Source organism: Petromyzon marinus, chromosome 58 (genome assembly GCF_048934315.1).
Source record: "Petromyzon marinus isolate PM22_M1 ecotype Great Lakes invasive population chromosome 58, UKy_Petmar_22M1.pri1.0, whole genome shotgun sequence".
NCBI classification, from domain to species: domain Eukaryota; kingdom Metazoa; phylum Chordata; class Hyperoartia; order Petromyzontiformes; family Petromyzontidae; genus Petromyzon; species Petromyzon marinus.
Genome location: NC_133724.1, coordinates 4268820 through 4292525, shown reverse-complemented (window position 1 = coordinate 4292525; position 23706 = coordinate 4268820). Strand labels below are relative to the sequence as shown.

General features: G+C 51.8%; 1 protein-coding gene and 1 long non-coding RNA gene across 2 annotated transcripts in view; one reads left to right on the top strand and one right to left on the bottom strand.

The window, feature by feature from the left end:
* Positions 1 to 2895: 2895 nt before the first annotated feature.
* LOC116955120 (ras-related protein Rab-37-like) overlaps positions 2896 to 23706 on the top strand; it is a 62427-nt gene continuing 41616 nt past the window's right edge. Inside the window, exons 1-4 of the mRNA XM_076052875.1 lie at positions 2896 to 3120; positions 6591 to 6701; positions 17262 to 17537; positions 19757 to 19909. Coding sequence (XP_075908990.1) covers positions 3019 to 3120; positions 6591 to 6701; positions 17262 to 17537; positions 19757 to 19909 — 642 coding nt within the window. The 5' untranslated portion in view covers positions 2896 to 3018. The remainder of the gene's footprint in view (positions 3121 to 6590; positions 6702 to 17261; positions 17538 to 19756; positions 19910 to 23706) is intronic.
* LOC142905736 (uncharacterized) lies at positions 9696 to 13048 on the bottom strand. The gene is made up of 3 exons (XR_012929759.1): positions 12579 to 13048; positions 12391 to 12545; positions 9696 to 10409 (listed from the first exon to the last, which is right to left on the bottom strand). It is a non-coding gene; the product is annotated as an uncharacterized LOC142905736 (long non-coding RNA).

Sequence of the window (23706 nt, the reverse complement as noted above, 5' to 3'; positions counted from 1 at the left end):
TATTTGGAGTTTGCGTGTCTCTCTCTCATCATCATCATCACGGTGGCTAGGAGATGTTAACTACCTCGCCTCGTTTACAGGAGGTCGTGGGTTCGATCCCGACGCCTGCTGCTGTATATTTGGAGTTTGCGTGTCTCTCTGTCATCATCATCATCACGGTGGCTAGGAGATGTTAACTACCTCGCCTGGTGTACAGGAGGTCGTGGGTTCGATCCCGACGCCTGCTGCAGTATATTTGGAGTTTGCGTGTCTCTCTCTCATCATCATCATCACGGTGGCTAGGAGATGTTAACTACCTCGCCTGGTTTACAGGAGGTCGTAGGTTCGATCCCGACGCCTGCTGTATATTTAGAGTTTGCGTGTCTCTCTCTCATCATCATCATCACGGTAGCTAGGAGATGTTAACTACCTCGCCTGGTGTACAGGAGGTTGTTGGTTCGATCCGACACTAACGACGCCTGCTGCTGTATATTTGGAGTTTGCGTGTCTCTCTCTCTCCGTTGTTGCGTGGATTTTTCTCCGCGTGTAGAATGAACATCACTCGTTTAGAGTTATTTGGCTACTGCTCTAAATGTCCACGCGATGATGATGATGACGATGATGATGACGATGATGATGATGACGACGATGATGATGAAGATGATGACGATGACGACGATGATGACGATGATGATGACGATGATGATGACGATGATGACGATGATGATGACGATGATGATGACCATGATGATAACGATGATGATGACGACGATGATGATGACGATGATGATGACGATGATGACTATGATGATGATGAGCCCACTTTCCTCGAGCTATCATTCGTGACGGCCAAGTCTCTCTATAGCTCAGTGGGCCTTACCTGGTAAAATAAAATAAATAGCGTAGTAAAATAAGAAGTTCAGTTTTAGTTTAACCCGATATAGGAGTGCTTTGATATACGAGTGCTTTGGATTTACAAACACGTTTCCGGAATGAATTATGCTCGCAATCAAAGGTTTCACTGTATTTACATGCAGACCCACGGGCGTATAGTATGTCGGATTTACATAGCTTAAATGAGCCGCATCGGCTTATAAAGAGCCCACACTTACAAAGGCATAATAGACTTACATAGATTGACACGACTCACACACTGTACAGCACTTACAAAGGATCCATAACACTTCCATTTGAACAATAACATTTTGCAGGAAGGAATCGCCCATATCGAACATGCATAGCTTACAAGCGAACCCGTAGACCTACACAGGGACCCATAGACTGGGATAGCTTAAGCAGCACTGAACCCATAAGCTCACGCGACACTAACATCGATTACATAAGACCCATTGATAAAGGACGCAGAGACTAGCATGCAGCTTAGCGGCCGTCCATAAATGACGTCACGCGATTTTGGAGGATTTTTGACCCCCCCCCCTCGTCACACGGCGTCACAAAAAGTCAGACCCCCCTCAAATATGACGTCACAAAGCTCTGCCCCCGACCCCCCCCCCAAAAAAATATATATTTCCATTTTGAAAATAAAACATGTTTCGCTTTAAACTATTGCCATTGAATTGCGTATTTAATGTGGCGCTGCACTCTGATGTTGTAGGTAGTGTTCTTATAACAATTAGTGTTGTTATAACAATTCTATATTTATTTAAAGTTGCGCATTTTGATGTGACGTCACATTTCTCAAACCCCCCCTCCCCCCTTGTCACACATCATCACAAATGTCTGACCCCCCCCCCCCAAGTGCGTGACGTCATTTATGGACGGCCCCTTATTCCGAACCCAAAGTCTGACGTAGCTACGTGCATAAGACCCACGGGCGTATTCCGCGCTCGTAGACTTTGGGCATCACGCACAGACAGAACCCGGTTCGCGTCTTCCACTCGCCACCGATGTTCGCCGTGGCTGGGGATCGAACTTCCGTGGTTCAATTCGACGGGCCGCCTTCACGTGGTCTGGGGGGGGGGTGTAGCGTTTATAGCCGCGAGGTGGCGGGGCGGTTCTGTGTAAAAAAAATATTATTTAAAAAAAAATTGCGACCTTTCTTGGAAGTGTCAAAATATAACAATAGGTTTTTACCCTTTTTTTGTTTACGATGTTGAAACAACAAACAGGATTCTTTTTCAAGGAATACCTGTCTGCAGGATTCCTTGAGAGAAAGGCGTCTCTGGTGTGGACCAATCAGTTTCAAAGGGAATGCAAGTATATGATTAAAGCATGTTTTTTTTTTATTTGCATGTTCACCACATGTACTGTGTGTGTAGTTAATGCAGACAGGATTCCTTGAAAAGGAGGATTATTTTTGGTGTTTTAACATCTTTATACCTTCTATTTCATTGGTAGAAAGGGTCAAACCAATTGTTATATTTTATATTTTGTCTGCATGTTTACTCGGTATATCCTTTCACGACGCCGTTCGTGTACTTATCGATTTGTTCAATAGTAAACACTTGTAAAAATCGATCAGTTAATTCAATTATTAATTCGTCAGTGAATGAATCAATTTACTGATTAATTTCACCCAATTGAATATGAATTTACCCACGTCAATAAATTCACCCATCCGTCAATAACCTAACACATTCACCCATCTACTCATTCACTCCAATAATTCACACAATAATGCACCCACCCACCGATTCAATCATGTATCCATTAATTAATTCACCCATCCATCCATCAATAACCGAACACATTCACCCATCTACTCATTCGCTCCTCCAATAATTCACGCAATAATGCACCCACCCATCGATTCAATCATGTCCCCATCGATTCATTCACCCAACCCACCCATCCATTCCCAAACCACAAATGAAACTCATTCAACCCAATACCATTCATTCACTCCTCCCATATCTGCCGTCCGTCGGTCCACCCCACCCCAGTCACCCCACTCGCCCGCCCACTCGCAAATCGACTCCAGCCGTCATGCACGCGTTCATGGACGCACGTGCTTGCTGAGCACACCCCACCCACTCTCTGGAATCTCGAATTATCCAACGCTGGGAGCCAGCCAGCGTCATGCCGGGAGACGCGGGTGACTCGCCAGGGTCTGGACTCGAACCCGAACCCGGCTGCAATGCCCAACAACCCCCCGTTTATAACGAGGAGCAAATTCACAAGGTATTGGATGGGGATGGGTCTCGGGCGTGCGTGTCCGCTGTATGTATTTAGAGTCCGCGCGCGCATTCGGGCTATGATTTACAATGTGCTGGCCCGCTAATGTAATTTGTGTCGATGTCCACTCTGGGGGTGGTGCTGAATCGATTTAACTGCGTTAGAGAGAAATCGATTCCTCTCTACTGCCGCGGACGAGTGGAATCGATTGTGATGAACTCATTTGGAATCGATGCAACGTACGGAACTGTACTGATTCTGTAAACACATCAACATCGTCATCATCAGCCACGGTCAATCCACTGCTGGATGACAGCGTCTCAGCATCCCATTCGCTGTGCTAATACCCGATAGTGCTGCTATATTTTAATAGCTGCTATCGATAATATTAACAATAATATAATTATCTGGGGGGTGGGAGGAGAAGCGGAGGGGTGGGGTAAAAGCCAGCTTATTGCTAAATTTACAAGCAATTAATTTTAATGGCATTCAAGCTACAGAGCAAGGCCGATCGCATTGACAGATACGGCGCATCAAGTACTGTCTCAACACCCTCTCTGCAGTACACGTCCGCTGCTGGGGACCTCTCGACTCGAGAAATCAAACGGCTGCAGAACCGCAGGGCCTGCCAGGCCACAAAACGCCACGGGGCCAGCAACAATAAGCACTCACGCACGCGCGCCTGACCGAATGCGCTCGTGTTGGGATTTTTCAAGCGGCGGTTGTTTCGATGACGGGGCTTGTCAGGGGTTCGTGGGGTCGCTGGATAGGGGCGACGGCGGGAGGCGAATCGATTTTGTGCAAAAGCCGAGCCAGCGAGCGTGAGATGGAGGGTTGAGTGAACGCAGGGAGCGGTGGCGCTGCGGTTAGCGCGCTGAGCTGCGAGACCCGGGCGAGCCGAGTTGGAGTCCCGCTCGCAAGCGAAGTTCTGCAGCGGTACCGGGCCCCCATTAGGCCTTTAACATCGCCTTCATTTAGGTGCTGCTCGCTCACAGCACTTGCCCCCAAAAGTGTGTGAAGGCTATACGGGGTGGTTTTTGTATTTGTGGTGTGGCGGTGTTGGCCACTGTGAAGACCGTGACTTTTGCCCTGCCTAGACTATTCCAACTATTAAACTACTTTTATTTTCACCATTGGAAACCTTACCCTCGAGCTCTCATACTCTGATGGTGGCATTGTCTTTGAGTTGTGCGCCTTTTGGCATCTTCTTGTCCAACACCAATGTGAGACGAGGCTCTAAAGAAAGCTGTCTCGGGTGTGGACCAATTAATTTCAAGGACAATGCCACATACATTATCAGAGTTGTTGTTTTATGTTTGCGTTCCGACCGCAGGTATTGTGGTCAATGTAAACATGACTCCTTGTAAAAAGAAGGTGTCAGTTTTGTTGCAAGATAAAAGGGTAAAAAAACAATTATCATACTTTTATTTTACCAGGTAAGGCGCAGCTGAGCTATATAGCTCTTCTCAGAATCGATCTGGTGATCGCAAATGATCGCTCAACGAAGTGGGCTCGTAATCATCCCGTGTAAATTTATAGCGGCCAAATAACTCTAAACGCGTGACGTCGTTTCTAAACGTGGAGGGAAAAAACCGGAGGACCCCGGGAAAAATCCACGCGACTACGGGGAGAGAGAGAGAGACACGCAAACTCCAAATATACAGCAGCCAGGCGTCAGGGTTGGGATCAAATCCACGACCTCCTGTACACCAGGCGAGGTAGTTAACATCTCCTAGCCACCGTGATGATGATGAGAGGGAGAGACACGCAAACTCCAAATATACAGCAGCAGGCGTCAGGGTTGGGATCAAACCCACGACCTCCTGTATACCAGGCGAGGTAGTTAACATCTCCTAGCCACCGTGATGTTGATGAGAGAGAGACACGCAAACTCCAAATATACAGCAGCAGGCGTCAGGGTTGGGATCAAACCCACGACCTCCTGTGTACCAGGCGAGATAGTTAACATCTCCTAGCCACCGTGATGATGATGATGCTAGAGAGATAGAACCCACGACCTCCTGTGTACCAGGCGAGGTAGTTAACATCTCCTAGCCACCGTGGCGCCCCCACTGGGAGTCTTCACCCTAACCCTTCCTCCCGCCATTGCCCAGCTGCACCCGTGTATGTCTATCTATGTATGTTGAACTTCTTTCGCACCGTACGTAGCCAACCGTGCTAATCGGAGGTGCGGGGGAAGGACAACAGACTATGGGTCTCTGTGTGAGTCTATGGGTCTCTGTGTGAGTCTATGGGTCTCTGTGTGAGTCAATGTGTCTCTGTGTGAGTCTATGTGTCTATGTGTGAGTCTATGGGTCTCTGTGTGAGTCTATGTGTCTCTGTGTGAGTCTATGTGTCTATGTGTGAGTCTATGGGTCTTTATGTGAGTCTATGTGTCTCTGTATGAGTCTATGTGTCTGTGTGTGAGTCTATGGGTCTCTGTGTGTCTATGTGTCTCTGTATGAGTCTATGTGTCTATGTGTGAGTCTGTGGGTCTCTGTGTGAGTCTATGTATCTCTGTGTGAGTCTATGTGTGAGTCTACGTGTCTTTGTGTGAGTCTATGTGTCTCTGTGTGAGTCTGTGTCTATGTGTGAGTCTATGAGTCTCTGTGTGAGTCTATGTGTCTCTGTGTGAGTCTATGTGTCTTTGTGTGAGTCTATGTGTCTATGTGTGAGTCTATGTGTCTATGTGTGAGTCTATGTGTCTATGTGTGAGTCTATGTATCTCTGTGTGAGTCTATGTGTCTCTGTGTGAGTCTATGTGTCTCTGTGTGAGTCTATGTATCTCTGTGTGAGTCTATGTGTGAGTCTACGTGTCTTTGTGTGAGTCTATGTGTCTCTGTGTGAGTCTGTGTCTATGTGTGAGTCTATGAGTCTCTATGTGAGTCTATGTGTATCTGTGTGAGTCTATGTGTCTCTGTGTTAGTCTATGTGTCTATGTGTGAGTCTATGTGTCTATGTGTGAGTCTATGGGTCTATGTGTGAATCTATGTGTCTCTGTGTGAGTCTGTGTCTATGTGTGAGTCTATGTGTCTCTGTGTGAGTCTATGTGTCTCTGTGTGAGTCTATGTGTCTTTGTGTGAGTCTATGTGTCTATGTGTGAGTCTATGTGTCTATGTGTGAGTCTATGTGTCTATGTATGAGTCTATGTATCTCTGTGTGAGTCTATGTGTCTCTGTGTGAGTCTATGTGTCTCTGTGTGAGTCTATGTGTCTCGGTGTGAGTCTGTGTCTCTGTAGTGAGTCTATATGTCTCTGTGTGAGTCTCTGTGTCTCTGTGTGAGTCTATGTGTCTCTGTGTGAGTCTATGTGTCTCTGTGTGAGTCTATGTGTCTCTGTGTGAGTCTATCTGTCTCTGTGTGAGTCTATGTGTCTCTGTGTGAGTCTATGTGTCTCTGTGTGAGTCTATATTTTGAACTTCCTTCGCACCGTGCGTCGCCAACCGCGCTAATCGGAGGTGTGCGCTGCCCCCTACAGACCATCCTTGTGGGCGACAGCAGTGTGGGCAAGACGTCCCTGCTCGTGCAGTTCGACCAGGGCAAGTTCATCCCCGGCTCCTTCACGGCCACCGTCGGAATCAGCTTCACCGTGAGTCCACACAGCGCTCGCCGACGGGCGGGCACCAGCTGGAGAGACCGGTTGCATTTACGGGAGGGGCAACGGTGGGTAGAGACCGGTTGCCTTCGCAGATTTTCAGCAGCACGATCATGATGATGATGATGACGGGGGGGTGGGAGGGGTGGGGTGTTGTCATCATTTGTGTATTGTTTGGGGGGACGCACGTCAGGCGCCCTGCACGAAAGGTCACCAGGGGTGGCCTTGCAAATGAAGAACGCTGGGATAGAGTGTTTCCCCCTCGCACACACGGATCCCGTGCATTGTTTGGGTGACGCGCACGTCAGGGGCCCCGCACGAAAGTCCACCAGGTTAACTGCCAGTGACCCGCGGGGGTGGGGGGGGGCGCTCCTTGCGAATGAAGAACCCCGATCTGGGTCACCCTTTCTTGCCGCTACCTCGGTTGCTCGGGCATCTTGCCACGGCAGAGGCTGGAGTGGACCCACGCTCCTGCCCCATCACCCGCACGCTACCTGCCGAACATAGACCGAACAGCGGTGGAACCAAACGACACCGCTGGTGGTGGGCGGACAGAGGCGTTCGGTGGCCGCGCGTGGGATCAGAGAAACCAGCGCCTGCCTGCGTTGGACTTCTTTCGCGGCCGTGCGTCGGCATCCGTGCTCATCGGAGGCGCGGGACCTTGCCCCCCATTCGGAGGGAGGGGTGGGCAATAAAAACTCGCCTGCCCCCCACCCCGCCCCCCCACCCACCACCACCGCCATTATTTACAACCGACTCGCCGAATTCTCTGGATCGCGAGTCCAGGCGTCCGCGGGTACCCCAACGGGCATCGTTCGACCACGTGAGTTGTCCACGTGCATGCCGGGAGGTGTCGACTGATGATAACGAACGCCCCCAGAGACTCCTGTTGACGAGGTATCGTCGAGCGCGCATTTGACCGCGCGTACCCCCCTCCACCCTCCCCCCTCCACCCCCTCCCCCCACATTTTTTTGTTGTGTCAAATAGAAATGCGTGCGTCGGATGAATGAACGAATTGATGAATGGGTCACGGTGGTGGGCACGGCCTTCTCAGGAACACCGGGGTCTTACCCGCGCTCGATAGCGCGATGTTTGTGGAGGACTTGACTCTAACCCAGGGGTGGGAAACCTTTTTTTCTGCCAAGGGACATTTGGATATTTATATAACATCATTCGCGGGCCATGCAAAATTGTGGTCAAACATTTAATGAACTCGCCCCTAATGCGATGGGGCTGGGACTTGCTTCTCTTTGGCGAGGCGTGGTGATGATGTTAGCCGGCTATTGACGATGTTGTCGCTACTCGCAACTGCTTTTCCAGGTTTTGCTCTCCCTAGATTTGTTGAATTTCGAGTCTCGCCTGCGGTTGCCTTGGCAGGGCCAGAGACCCAAATGATTTCGCGGGGACTCACACGGCCCGCGGGCCGCACGTTCCCCACCCCTGCTCTAAAGGGAAGTTACACTCGAAGTGGTGTCAGAGTTTCGCGTTTAACTCTTTAACGACTCGTCCCGTCATCCCGCAACCATCGAAGGAGGCAGTGGTTCCTCTCGGCCTGGGGTGCATCACGCAGGGCGACGCGAGACGCCCTCTCTGGTCGCGTAGCGAGACGTGGGCAGATTTTTGTTCGAAGGTAAAAAAAATCATCGCAAACACACAAATCAAGCCACGGGACACGTGGGTCACAACTTACTTTGTCTCATATTCTTGGTTCTTTCGGTAAAGTCACGTTGAAGGGAAACAATGAAATAATAAATATATAATATATAAAACAATATATATTATTTAATTGTTTCCCTCATACAGAGACCTATTGACTTTACCGAAAGAACCAAGAATATGAATTACTGCAGTCACGAAAGCTTTAAATACAAATTTACTTTGTCTCGTCCACGCCTATGTATCTATTAACATTACGATCGGGAACCAAAGGGACACAAGGCTGCAGTTAAGAGCCACTAATCTAGGGCATCTCGTGTACACTTTGGTAATTCCTACAGTCACGAAAGCTCCATATCAAGTTGTATCTCGTGCGCAGTCTGTCTCGCAAGCCTGCATGCACAGCTCTCCAGCCCGCTACCCGCCCACGCCGTCCTTCATTGCGAGTGTCCTCTTGCAAGCACTGAGAACCCACGTCTGGATGCAAATGCTGCTCAGTGTTCCAAACCCCATCTCTCCTACATCATTGCCACGGTGGCTAGGAGATGTTAACTACCTCGCCTGGTATACAGCAGGAGGTTCGTGGGTTCCATCCCCACCCTGACGCCTGCTGTGTATTTGGAATCTGCGTCTCTCTCTCTCATCATCGTCATCATCACGGTGGCTAGGATATGTTAACTACCTCGCCTGGTATGCAGCAGGAGGTTCGTGGGTTCAATCCCGACCCTGACGCCTGCTGTGTATTTGGAATCTGCGTCTCTCTCTCTCTCATCATCATCATGGTGGCTAGGAGATGTTAACTACCTCGCCTGGTATACAACAGGAGGTTCGTGGGTTCCATCCCGACCCTGACGCCTGCTGTGTATTTGGAATCTGCGTCTCTCTCTCTCATCATCATCATCATCACGGTGGCTAGGAGATGTTAACTACCTCGCCTGGTATACAGCAGGAGGTTCGTGGGTTCAATCCCGACCCTGACGCCTGCTGCTGTATTTGGAATCTACGTCTCTCTCTCTCTCATCATCATCATCACGGTGGCTAGGAGATGTTGACTACCTCGCCTGGTATGCAGGAGGTTCGTGGGTTCAATCCCGACCCTGACGCCTGCTGTGTATTTGGAATCTGCGTCTCTCTCTCTCATCATCATTATCATCATGGTGGCTAGGAGATGTTAACTACCTCGTCTGGTATACAGCAGGAGGTTCGTGGGTTCCATCCCGACCCTGACGCCTGCTGTGTATTTGTAATCTGCGTCTCTCTCTCTCATCATCATCATCATCACGGTGGCTAGGAGATGTTAACTACCTCGCCTGGTATGCAGGATGTCGTGGGTTCGATCTCGATCCCGACCCTGACGCCTGCTGCTGTATTTTTGGAGTTTGCGTGTCTCTCTCTCTCCGTGGTCGTGTGGATTTTTCTCCGGGTCCTCCGGTTTGTCCCTGCACGTTCAGAAACCTGAGTTTAGAGTATTTGGCTGGTTCTATAAAATTACAGATGATGATGATGATAAGCCACTTCATTGCGCTATAATGTGTGGCCAGGTCACTTGTGAAAAATAGCTACATAGCTCAGTGGGCCTTACCTGGTAACTTAAAAATGTAGTGGTAGTAATAGCATAGTATATTGTTTTATATTATTTTAGCCGGGTGGTGGTGGTGGTGGCTACGCTGCTGCTGCTGCTGCACATGGGCTGCCTCTAACCCAGCACTGTGGACGTAGAAGCGAGCGGATTTGTGGATCACCAACAGAGGGTGTCGTGAAACTCCCTTCCTCTCCTTCCGCACGACCGGATTAAGATGTTCGCGGGATCCAACGTGGAACTCCAACCTGTTCCACCTGTACGGGATCGAGCGTTACCCCCTCGCAGCGCGTGGGGGTTTTCTTTTTCCGTTTACTTTTCCCGGGTGCCCCGGCTTCCTCCCGCACGCACATAGACGCGCATTCGTCGGCCGATGCCACCTCAAGAGGACCACAGAGCTCGGGAAATCGTTGGCAGGGGCTCTCCTTGCGGCTCATTGATGCCATCGAGACTTGCCAGGTCGCGTCTGAGAAAAAGAAAAAAAAACACGAACGAATAAGCTCAGTGGGCTTTGCCGGGTAAAAAAAAAATTACTTAAAAAAAATTACTTTAAAAAGTATTTTTTTAAAGTGAATAATTTACTTTTCCTATATTTTGTACTCCCTGCGGTGTTCTTTTTGGTTTTTTTCGATGAAGCCACGGAGTTGGATGTCTTGGTGAGAATAGGTTTTCCCCTTTTTTCTGGCAACAAAACAGTTGTGTTAAGATGTTAAAACACCAAACTGAAATATTTTTTTTGATTTACGAGGAATCACGTTCTGCATTAACCACAACGCTTGTGGTCAGAATGCAAACAAAAAAAAACACACTCTGATAATCTATGATGATGCATTGTCTTCGAAACTGATTGGTCCACACCAGAGACGGCTTTCTTTTGAGCCTCGTCTCAAAACGGTGCTAGACCAGAGGACGCCGAAAGGCCTTTTGGCGTCCTCTGGTCTAATGCAGACATGATTCCTTGTAAAAGATTTCAGTTTGGTGTTTTAACATCTTAACATCTGCATTGGTGCCAGAAAATAAAGGGGAAAACCTATTATCATATTTTGGTACTGTGTTTGTTGTTTTTTTAAAACTTCGTGACCTACCCCCCCCCGTCGTGCCCCCCCCCCCCCCCCACCGCCCCCCCGGTGGACCCAGTCGGGTGGATGCGCAACCGGATGAGTCCACCAGGTGGAGCACAAGAGCGGTGAGCTCTTGGGGTGGGCCCCTATGCACGCGTGTGTGTACGTGTGTGTACGCGTGTGTACGTGTGTACGTGTGTGTACGTGTGCACGTGTGTACGTGTGTACGTGTGTACGTCGAAATTCTTTCGCACCGTACGTAGCCACCCGCGCTAATCGGAGGTGCGGGAGGACAGCAAAACTGTGGGTCTCCGTGTGAGTCTATAGGTGTCTGTGTGAGTCTATGGGTCTCCGTGTGAGTCTATGGGTCTCCGTGTGAGTCTATGGGTCTCCGTGTGAGTCTATGGGTCTCCGTGTGAGTCTATGGGTCTCCGTGTGAGTCTGTGCGTCTCTGTGTGAGTCTATGGGTCTTTGTGTGAGTCTATGGGTCTCTGTGTGAGTCTATGGGTCTCTGTGTGTGTCTATGGGTCTCTGTGTGAGTCTATGGGTCTCTGTGTGAGTATATGTACGTGTGTATATACCATACATACCCGCCGTACGGATGCTTCAGGATATGTTGGGGAGCAATGCGGATGTTAACACGTGGGAGCTGCTGAAGCGGTGATGAATCTGCACGTTTGTTAATCACGTGACAGCTCTATGATTTGTCCGCGTCGGGTGGAGGACGGTTATACGACACAACAATTGTACTCGAGCACGCGATCTGAGCCAGCGAAGAATAATCAATTTCTGAATCACGGTATTGGCCTCGAAAAACCCTACATTATATATATAAAATGACACATCTATCATACTTGGAATATTGCCAGAAGAAATTGAGTTGTATTGTCTGTGTTGTTTACGATTGGGCAGCCGTATGTCCTCGCTGGCATTCTTCAACAGATCCCGCTCTGCACTTGGAACGTAGCGGATGTGATTGCTCTTTCAAATACGTTCGAGATATCGTATGTTTTCTGAAATTTGGTACGAAGAGAATTGTCTAGTTTTTTATTAATTACGTGCGTGTGTGTAACATTCATGTTACACGCGCTACGAACCTGGCGACCCCGGTTCGATTCCCGCTCACGGCCAACGCCGGTGACGATTATTTTAACCGGTCCTTGGCCTCCTCTAGGTCGACTCAGCTTCAAATGAGTACCTGGTGCGGTGTGTAAACATCGCCACTGGGGAGACAAAGGCGGCCGGCCGTGGTGCTGGCCACCCACCCCCTCGTGTGCCGTGCCGGCCTTCATAGGTGCTCGCTAACAGCACTTGCCCCAACAGTCTGTTCAGGCTATACGGAGGATATTTTTTTTGCAGCAGATAGTACTGTACTCAAATGAGTACCTGGTATGGTGTATGAACATCAGCACTGGGGAGACAAAGGCGGCCGGGCGTGGTGTTGGTCACCACATCTTCTTTCCGTGCGGTTCCGGCCTTCCCGAAGTCTCGATAGCAGCATTTGCACCAACAGTCTGTTAAAAAAAATTATACCGGGGGACCTTGGTCTATTAAAAAAAATTATACCGGGGGACCTTGGTCTATGTCAGTGGGTATGTGTGGGTGGGTGTCTGTGTGTGTGTGAAACCAGATATGTGTCACTGTTATTGGCAATGAGCACACGTCTGGGGGCGTCTTGCCTTCCGGAGTAATCGTTGAATCGGTTTAATTTCTGCAAATGCATCGTCGGCATTAGGTTGCCGTGCTGGGTGAGTTCCCCTCTTGTTGACTGTGAGATCGCAAAACCACACACACACACAAACTAAAATAGCGCCTTATCTTATCATCGTGTAAATAGAGACGAAGGGAGGAGGCGAGGGGATCACAGATACGACAAACACATCTACGATACCGTTGAGCTATTCCTTAATACTGTGCACGACAGCTCCATTTACCGTAGAGAGCTCCTGCGTAACCACAGACACCGTTTTGATATCATAAACACTCGCCTGATACCATAGGCAGTTCGTTGATACAGTGGACAGATGCCTGGTTACCACAAACAGTTCCCCGACACCATGTACACCTTCCTTATTCCGCGGGGCACCTCCTGCATACCATGGAGAGGATTGTTTACAGCATGGACATCTTGGTACCATGAACAGCTCAAGGATACTCCGGTCAGCTTTTTAATACCATGGATAGCTCCCGTTTACCATTGCTCATTGATGTCATGGTCAGCTTCCGATTTCCATGGATAGCTCATTGATACAATGCACAGCTCCCTAGTAACATGGTCAGCTCAATGATTATATAGTTAGCTCCTCAGTGCCATGGTCAGCTGCCCAGTACTATGGACAGCTCCCTAGTACCCTGGTCAGCTCAGTTATACTATGGTCAGCTCCCGAGTACCATGGTCAGCTCCTGAGTACCGTGGACAGCTCCCTAGTGCCCTGGTCAGCTCCTGAGTACCATGGACAGCTCCCTAGTGCCCTGGTCAGCTCCTGAGTACCGTGGACAGCTCCCTAGTGACCTGGTCAGCTCCTGAGTACCATGGACAGCTCCCTAATGCCCTGGTCAGCTCCTGAGTCCCATGGACAGCTCCCAAGTACCGTGGACAGCTCCCTAGTGCCCTGGTCAGCTCCTGAGTACCATGGACAGCTCACTAGTGCCCTGGTCAGCTCCTGAGTACCATGGACAGCTCCCTAGTGCCCTGGTCAGCTCCTGAGTCCCGTGGACAGCTCCTGAGTCCCGTGGACAGCTCCCTAGTGCCCTGGTCAGCTCCCTAGTGCCCTGGTCAGCTCCCTAGTGCTCTGGTCAGCTCAATGATACTATGGTTAGCTCCTCAGTGCCCTGGTCAGCTCAATGATACTATGGTCGGCTCCCTAGTACTATGGTCGGCTCCCTAGTACCACGGTCCGCTCCTTAGCACCATGGACATATCAATGATACCACAGTAAGCTCCCTAGTACCATTGGCAGCTCAATGATTCCATGGTCAGCTCCCGAACTCCCTGATACCATGACCAGCTCCCTCGTCCCATGGGCTGCTGCTTAGTACCATGGTTAGCTCGCTGGTACCCACGGAACATGTATTGATTTCATATACATCTCACCTTGATACCACAGACATTATACCATGGACATCTCCCCAGGGCGACGGAGAGCTCCCTACTTCGAGGGATTTAAAAAAAAAAAAGAGCAGATCCAGGGGGGAGTGTGTGCAGAAGTAGAGGGAGACAGAGAATGGGGAGGTGGTGGACAGATGTGAATGGGTGTAGGTAAGGAGCGAGAGACACAGGGAGAGAGAGAGAGAATGTGGGAGCGAGAGAGAGAGAAGGGGGGGGGAATGGGAGAGAGAGAGAGGAGGGGTGGGAGGTGCAGAGAGAGGAGGGAGATCGAGCGGGGAGACGCAGAGTCCAATAAATAGCGGGGACGAGGGGGAGCGGGAGGAGAGGAGAGACGCTCGCAGACGGAGGCGACCTCCACTCGTCTCGTTTCAGGTGCGCTCGTTAAACCAATTCATTACATTGTGTGTGTGCGTGCTGGTTGCGTTGTACGTGTAATACAAGCGATCAATAAGCAGCTGATGTATGACCACCACCACCATCACTTCTACCACCGCTGCTGCTGCTGTTGCTTGTTAACGGCGGCGAAAAGCCGGGGCAGTGGAGGGCAATTGCGGTCCGTTCAGAGCTAACACATTCAAACGTACGCACATGCATAATAATATATACACACACAATGTAATTCAAACACTGCCCCATGGCTCCGTGGTGGGGGGGGGGGGGGGGGGCACGTACATGAGGAGCGGTGGCGCGGCGGTTAGCGCTCTGCGGCGCGAAGGGAACCCGACGATCCGAGTTCGATGCCCGCTCACGGCCAACATCTGCGACAGCGAGCATCTGAACCGGTCGGTGATGCCTTCTGCCGCGGTCGACTGAGTCTTTAAATGTGTGTGTAAAAAAACCCATCTCCAATGGGTGAGACAAAGGCGGCCGGGCGTGGCGCTGGTCACCCACTACCCGTGCCGGCCTTCATGGGTGCTCGCTCAGAGCACTTGCCCCAACAGTCTGATCGAGGCTACACGGGGAAATCTTTGTCTTTTAGCTCTTCGCGAATGCGTTCCCTGTGTTGGTGCTGTGCGCATTTGTGTCAGTCTGTGGATTTTATTCGTCAGTTACTTTTAAATCTAATACGGCATGTGCTATGAAGAAAGGGGGCATTACCCGAAACGTCGCCAATTATATGTGTCGTTCCCTTTGTTGAGGCCACAAAAACGCAGTGTTGATTTTATTATTGTGCTCAGGTTTAAACGGCAGTGTTATTCACACACCACACTGCAAATGCATTAGCAGCGGTCTCTTAAATTAATCTTTTAAAAATATACATATATTTTACCGACATAATATACAAGAAATAAAAAAACATGTTTCAGCGATAACTGTATTTTCTATCTAATCGGCCGTCACGTGCTTGTGCTCTTCGTGTTGTGATGGGGGGGTCTTTTTTTCGTGTGTGTGTGTGTTTATGCGATATTTCATGAGGCCGTTAGGTCAGACGAATATTGGTTTGGCTTTGAGCCGACCCTGGTTCATGCCCTGGTATACACAGGGTGCTTCAAAAAAATGTTTAACACCTCCACGGGACCATCGTTTTCAATGAAAAAAGAACGGACGCTAGCTAATACGCTGCAACGTGATAACGAATGCAACGTTCAGAGCTTCAAAAAAGTAAAAGGGATCTCTCCCACTTGATCGCCATCGTTGTCAACGCGTGGCCTGGAATCTTCTTCTAGGTGGTTTCTAGGGCACCCCAGGAAGCACGCACATTTCTCGCGGTTATTATCGTTGCAAATTCTCAGAAGTGTTCACATATTTCCTCGAAGCGCCCCTATATTTGTGTGGCCTGCCGTTTAATGATGACAAAGTAATGTGTGCAATTGGCAGTAAGTGGCTGGCCATTATACGTTGCCCATGCAATTGGAGCTATATCGGAGCTATTATTATCACCGAACGAGGCACGATAGATGGAGATGACATCACTTAGGGTTATCACGTACAATGTATAATCAGCTGTGTGCTGCGTGGTTGTGTGTGTTGCGTGTTGTGTTTGACGGTATGCATATTTATGTATGCCTGTATGTGTGCATTTGTGCCTGCGTAAATATTTGCCAGTTTGTGCTTATCAGATGAAATCACTAAGTGTGATCATGTACAATGCATATCAGCTGTGTATAACATGTTCATGCGGTTATATGTGTGTGTGTGTAGTGTTTGCATGTCGATGTATCTATGCATGTATGTGTGTTAAATGTGTGGGAGGAGTGGTAGTGTAGCGGTTAGCGCGTTGCACTACGAACCTGGCTACCCGAGTTTGATTCCCGCTCACGGCCAACACCATCAGTGACGATTATCTGAACCGGTCCTGGGCCTACCCTAGGTCGACCCAGCCTCAAATGAGTACCTGGTGCGGTGTGTAAACATCGCCACTAGGGAGACAAAGGCGGCCGGGCGTGGTGCTGGCCACCCACCCCCCTCGTGCGCCGTGGCGGCCTTCGTAGTTGCTACTCGCTAACAGCACTTGCCCCAACAGTCTGTTCAGGCTATACGGGGGATCTTTGTCTTTGTGTGCAGTTCGTGCAAACCTCAGTCGCCGTGCCACTCACTCACAGCAACAACAGATCCGATGTACGGCTTCCCCTTTCAACGTCGTTTCGCCAACACGTCGTCGCATTTCTTAACGCTGGACCATCCGTTGAATCAAAGAGCTTTATAGCTCATCTGATTCCTCTGGTGTAAAACAAAACAAAAACACACAAAACCAACTAATTGGCACGTTTTGTTTCCCGTGACAAAACCCTGAACGAATTGGCCCGTGTCGGGTGGTGGCGGGTTTGACGACACTTTTATATTGACGCGATCTAACCCCAAAATCCTCTATCACGGGTTTACAATGGTAGTAGTAGTAGTAGTCTGTGGTGGTGGTGGTGGTGGAGGCGCAGGATAACGAGAAAGGCCGGGCGATCCTGTCATCTATGATGGATAATATTGGTCGCGTAAGCACTGCTGCTGCTACTACTACAACGTGTTAAACTTCTGTAAATCGCTTGCGATTCATTGCGTCCTTTCGATATTCGTAATCCCACCTTTCATGAACCTATTCCACTTCCCCCTCCCGTTAACCGAGGGTATTTGCTGTGCACGTGTGCGCGCGTGTTTTGTACACACACACACACACAGGCAGGCAGTCAGACACAGGCGTGTTCCCTGTCAACAGATACGACGACAGACCTTCCCCCCCTCCCACTCACCTCCCCACCCATGCTCTGAGAGCCCCCCTCCCCCTCCCCCCCCCCCCACACACACACACGCACCGGGCAGCATGAGCCGAAAGAAGGCACGAGGCGAGGTGGTGTGGGGCTCCCGAGGTGCCGCCGGCACCCCCCTCGTCTCCTCCCAGGGGCCCAAGCCACTCCTCGCCAACGGAGTGTCCGCAGCTCTCACTCGCTCGCCCCTGTCCAGCAGCGGAGAGTTCTGTGACCTCGCGTCCAAGGTGTGGGGGGGGGGGGGGGGGGCAAGGGGGGTGGGGGTAGTGGGGGTGGTGGAGCGGGCAGTGATATCGCAGGGTCAGCATGGGTAGTGCCAGAGGACCATGGGTAGAGTCGGTAACCATGGGTAACAGCAGTAGCAGCAGCGATTGAAGAACCACAAAAGAAGCTGTACAGGAACAGATCATGTGGAGATCCAGCATACCACGTGGAGATACAGGATACCACGTGTAAATCCAGGATACCACGTGGAGATACAGGATACCACGTGGAGATCCAGGATACCACGTGGACATCCAGGATACCACGTGGAGATCCAGGATACCACGTGTAAATCCAAGATACCACGTGGAGATCCAGGATACCACGTGTAAATCCAGGATACCACATGGAGATCCAGGATACCACGTGGAGATCCAGGATACCACGTGTAAATCCAGGATACCACGTGGAGATCCAGGATACCACGTGTAAATCCAGGATACCACGTGGAGATCCAGGATACCACGTGGAGATCCAGGATACCACGTGGAGATACAGGATACCACGTGGAGATCCAGGATACCATGTGTAAATCCAGGATACCACGTGGAGATCCAGGATACCACGTGGAGATCCAGGATACCACGTGGAGATCCAGGATACCACGTGTAAATCCAGGATACCACGTGGAAATCCAGGATACCACGTGGAAATCCAGGATACCACGTGGAGATCCAGGACGCCATGTGGACATCCAGGACGCCATGTGGAGATCCAGGACGCCACGTGGAAATCCAGGATACCACGTAGAGATCCAGGATACCACGTGTAAATCCAGGATACCACGTGTAAATTCAGGATACCACGTGTAAATCCAGGATACCACGTGGCGATCCAGGATACCACGTGGAGATCCAGGATACCACGTGGAGATCCAGGATACCACGTGGAGATCCAGGATACCACGTGGAGATCCAGGACGCCATGTGGACATCCAGGACGCCATGTGGTGATCCAGGACGCCATGTGGAGACCCAAGACCCCATTTGGAGATCCAGGATACCACGTGTAAATCCAGGATATCACGTGTAAATCCAGGATATCACGTGTAAATCCAGGACGCCATGTGGACATCCAGGACGCCATGTGGAGATCCAGGATACCACGTGTAAATCCAGGATATCACGTGCAAATCCAGGATATCACGTGGAGATCCAGGATGTGACGTGTAAATCCAGGATATCACGTGGAGATACAGGATACCACGTGGAGATCCAGGACGCCATGTGGAAATCCAGGATACCACGTGGAGATCCAGGATACCATGTGGAGATACAGGATACCATATTTAGATCCAGGATACCATTGGGAGATCCAGGGTGCTAATTGTAGACACCACCGGTACATCTCAGAACCCACGAGTGGGTCCAATGACACCACCACGGACAGCTCTTGGGTACCATGGACAGCGCCACGTCACCGCTGGGATGATCGCTGTTGCGATCAGGTTCAGCTGTGTAAGGCGCCATCCATTTAGTAGGTACGCAAAAATCCGTCAAAACTTGACCCCTCCCCCCCTCCCTGTACGCAGGCGTACTTTTTACACCCCCCCCCCCCTCACCTGCGTACCTACAGCTTGACGCACCACCCCCCCCCCCCCGAATCCTATAGAACGGCCGATATTTAATCCACACAGAAACGATCAAGGATTATCTGACTCATTTGAAAGCCAATGGCCAATGTAGACAAATTATTATTGAAGCTTCACCCCCACCCCTCGTCGTGTCCTATGCGTGCATTGTCAGTAGACCCTCCCCCCCCCCCCATACGCAAGGGAACGCATTTGGGTGAACCCCCCTCCATGTGTACTTACTGAGTGAATGGCCCCTGAGCGGGAGTGCGTGAGGTTTGCAGACAGCGGTAAGCCTTGCCCACCCCCCACCCCATCGCCCCCCCCCACCCACCCCTCTGGCCCCCCACCCACCCCACTGCCCCCCACCCCACCCACCCCTCTGCCCCCCCCACCCACCCCCCCACCCCACCGCCCCCCCCACCCCACCGCCCCCCCCCACCCACCCCAGTGCCCCCCCCACCCACCCCACCGCCCCCCCACCGCACCGCCCCCCACCAACCCCACCGCCCCCCCCCCATCCACCCCACTCCCCCTCCCCCACCCACCCCACCGCCACCCACCCCACTCCCCCCCCCCCCCCAATATCCTTCCTCCACTTGGCGACATCAGGTGATGCTGGTGGGCGACTCGGGTGTGGGGAAGACGTGTCTGCTCGTGCGCTTCAAAGACGGAGCCTTTCTATCCGGGAGCTTCATTTCCACCGTGGGCATCGACTTTAGGGTGAGGCTGCTGCTGCTGCTACAGCTGCTGCTGCTGGTGGTGGTGGAGGTGGTGGTGGTGGTGGTGGTGGCGGCGGGGCAGCGCCAACCACGCCGCCACCCGTGCGCCTTGCGGAGAGCACGGCGCCTCGGTTCGATTCCCCGACTCGGACGCCTTTTGCTGTAGCGGAGTGTTGTTTGAGCTACCCCGCCCGCCCACCCACGCACCCACCCACCCACCCACTTACTCAACCACCCATCCGCTCACTCACCCACCCACCCACCCACGCACGCATCCACTCACCCACACATCCACTCACCCACCCACCCATCCACTCACCCACCCACCCATCCACTCACCCACCCATCCACTCACCCACCCACTCATCCACTCACCCAGCCACCCACCCACTCACCCACCCATCCACCCACCCGTCCGCTCACCCACCCGTCCACTTACCCACCCTCCCATCCACTCACCCACCCATCCACTCACCTACCCATGCACTCACCCACCCATCCACTCACCCACCCACCCATCCACCCACCCACCCACGCATCCACTCACCCACACATCCACTCATCCACACATCCACTCAGCCACCTACCCATCCACTCAGCCACCCACCCACTCATCCATTCACCCGCCCATCCATCCACTTAACCACCCATCCACTCACCCACCCACACATCCACCCACCCACCCATCCACTCACCCACCCACTCACCCACCCACTCCTGTTTCGTCTACAAAATGAGGGTTCGAGTGTGTGGGAGTGCGCGTGCGTGTGGTGTGTGCGTGTGTATGGGGGGAGTGGTGGTGTAGCGGTTTTTGCGCTGAGTTACGAACCTAAAGACGATTAATTATCTGAACCAGTCCTGGGCTTCCCGTAGGTCGACTCAGCTTCAAATGAGCACTTTTCGTGAGATGTGTAGTAAAACATCGCCGCTGGGGAGAAAAAGGCGGTCGGGCGTGGTGCTGGCCACCCACCCCCTCGTGTGCCGTGTCGGCCTTCATTGGTGCTCCTCGCTAACGGCACTTGCCCCAACAGCACGTTAAGGCGATTAAAGGGATCTTTGCACTATGCATGTTTTGCAAGCGTTGAGCTAAAAACAGCTGATACTGGTAAACAAACAGAGACCCACAGACTCACACAGAGACCCATAGACTCACACAGAGATCCGTAAACTCACACAGAGACCCATAGACTCACACAGAGACCCATAGACTCACACAGAGACCCATAGACTCAGACAGAGACCCATAGACTTACACAGAGACCCACAGACTCACACGGAGGCCCATAGACTCACACAGAGACCCATAGACTCACACAGAGACCCATAGACTCACACAGAGACCCACAGACTCACACAGAGACCCAAAGACTCACACAGAGACCCATAGACTCACACAGAGATCCATAGACTCACACAGAGACCCATAGACTCACACAGAGACCCATAAACTCACACAGAGGCCCATAGACTCACACAGAGACCCATAGACTCACACAGAGATCCATAGACTCACACAGAGAACCACAGACTCACACAGAGACCCATAGACTCACACAGAGACCCATAGACTCACGCAGAGACCCATAGACTCACACAGAGACCCACAGACTCACACAGAGACGCAAAGACTCACACAGAGACCCATAGACTCACACAGAGATCCATAGACTCACACAGAGACCCATAGACTCACACAGAGACCCATAGACTCACAAAGAGACCCATAGACTCACACAGAGACCCATAGACTCACACAGAGACCCATAGACTCACACAGAGACCTATAGACTCACACAGAGACCCACAGACTCACACAGAGACCCATAGACTCACACAGAGACCCATAGACTCACACAGAGACCCATAGACTGACACAGAGTCCCATCGTTTGTTGTCTTTCCCTCGCATCTCCGAAGGAAGTCCAACCTCTACACGCATGAGAGAAAAAAAAACCTCTGACTGGACGCATCATGATCATGATGTTGATCATGATGATGATCATGATGATGATCATGATGATGATCATGATGATGATGAAGAACATCTCACGGTGCCGCAGGGACGGGAGAACTGCGCCTTAATTCGTTGTATTCAGTGGTAAATTAGTATTGTTGTTGTTGCTACACAACTCAAAGTTTTTGTTCGTAATCGCGACGTTCAATGACCCATAAAGACTTAGGGCTGCGACCGTATTCTCCAGATTATACCGCATTCCCCCCCCCCCCCCCCCTATGTATGTTAAAACAACACTCGGTAGCTGTGTGTGTGAGTGTGTGTGTGAGTGTGTGAGTGTGTGTGTGAGTCTGTGTGAGTGTGTGTGAGTCTGTGTGTGTGAGTGTATGTGTGAGTGTGTGTGTGAGTGTGTGTGTGAGAGTGTGTGTGTGAGTGTGTGTGTGAGTGTGTGTGTGTGAGTGTGTGTGTGAGTGTGTGTGTGAGTCTGTGTGAGTGTGAGTGTGTGATAGTGTGTGTGTGTGAGCCTGTGTGAGTGTGTGTGAGTCTGTGTGTGAGTGTGTGTGTGAGTGTGTGAGTGTGAGTCTGTGTGAGTGTGTGTGTGAGTGTGTGAGTGTGTGTGTGAGTGTGTGAGTGTGTGTGAGTCTGTGTGTGAGTGTGTGTGTGAGTGTGTGTGTGAGTGTGTGTGTGAGTGTGTGAGTGACGAGATGAGCGGTGGTGCAGCGGTTAGCGTTATGCAGCACGACTCGAGTTCGATTCCCGCTCACGGCCAACGCCGGTGACGATTATCTGTACCGGTCCCTGAGCCTCCCCTAGGTCGACTCAGCCTCAAGTGGGTGACCGGTGCGGTGTGTAGTAAACATCGCCACTTGGGGAGACAAAGGCGGCCGGGTGTGGTGTTGGCCACCCACCTCCTCGTGTGCCACAGTGCCGGCCTTCATAGGTGCTCGCTAACAGCACTCGCCCCGACAGTCTGTTAAAAGCGACACTGGGGGTTAGGGGCGTGGCCTGGCTGGGTGGGGTGCGTGCGTGGGTGTGTGGCTGGGTGGATGCGTGTGTGTGGGGTGCGTGTGTGCGTGGGTACGTGGCTGGGTGGGTGGGTGCGTGGGTGGGTGCGTGTGTGGTGGGTTGGTGGGTGCGTGGGTGGGTGGGTGGGTAGGTACGTGGGTGGGGTGGGTGCGTGGTGGGTGGGTACATGTGTGCGTGGTTGGTGGGTGGGTGCGTGGGTGGGTGGTGGGTGCGTCAGTTGGTGTGTGCGTGGATGTGTGGGTGCGTGGGGGTGTGCGTTGGTGGGTTGGGTGTGTGCGTGGGTGTGTGCGTGTGTGCGTGGGTGTGTGCGTGGTGGTGTGGGTGTTGTGCGTGGGTGTGTGCGTGTGTGGCGTGGGTGTGTGCGTTGGTGGGTGGGTGCGTGCGTCGGTGGGTGGGTGGGTGTGTGCGTGGGGGTGTGGGCGTGCGTGCTGTGGGGCAATTCGCCCTGATGGCCCCCACCCGCTTCTCTCCGTGACTCCCCGTGGCGGCGGCGGGTGGCGGCGGCCGTCGATTGTCCGTCGGGGCGGTGTCGTCCGCAGAGCGGGCGCACCTAGCCTGGCACCGTCCAGTAGCCGTACGGTGCTACGCAGCCTGGCACAAGCGCCGCGGTGGCGTCTGCGCCACGAGGCGCCTTCGGCGAACCGGCTTCGACTCTTGCTCGTCGGCCACCGACGCAACTTTGGGGAAATATTTTCCGACCACGGCGTCGAATGTGGATCGGTGCGAATGCGTTTGGCATCGCCGCTCGGGAGACGAAGGCGGCGCGGAGTGGCGCTGACCACCCTAAACCCTCGTGGGGGGCCCTGCCCCCGAAGTTTGTCAAAGGCTATACGGGGGATCTTTGTCTTTGTATGTGCTTTG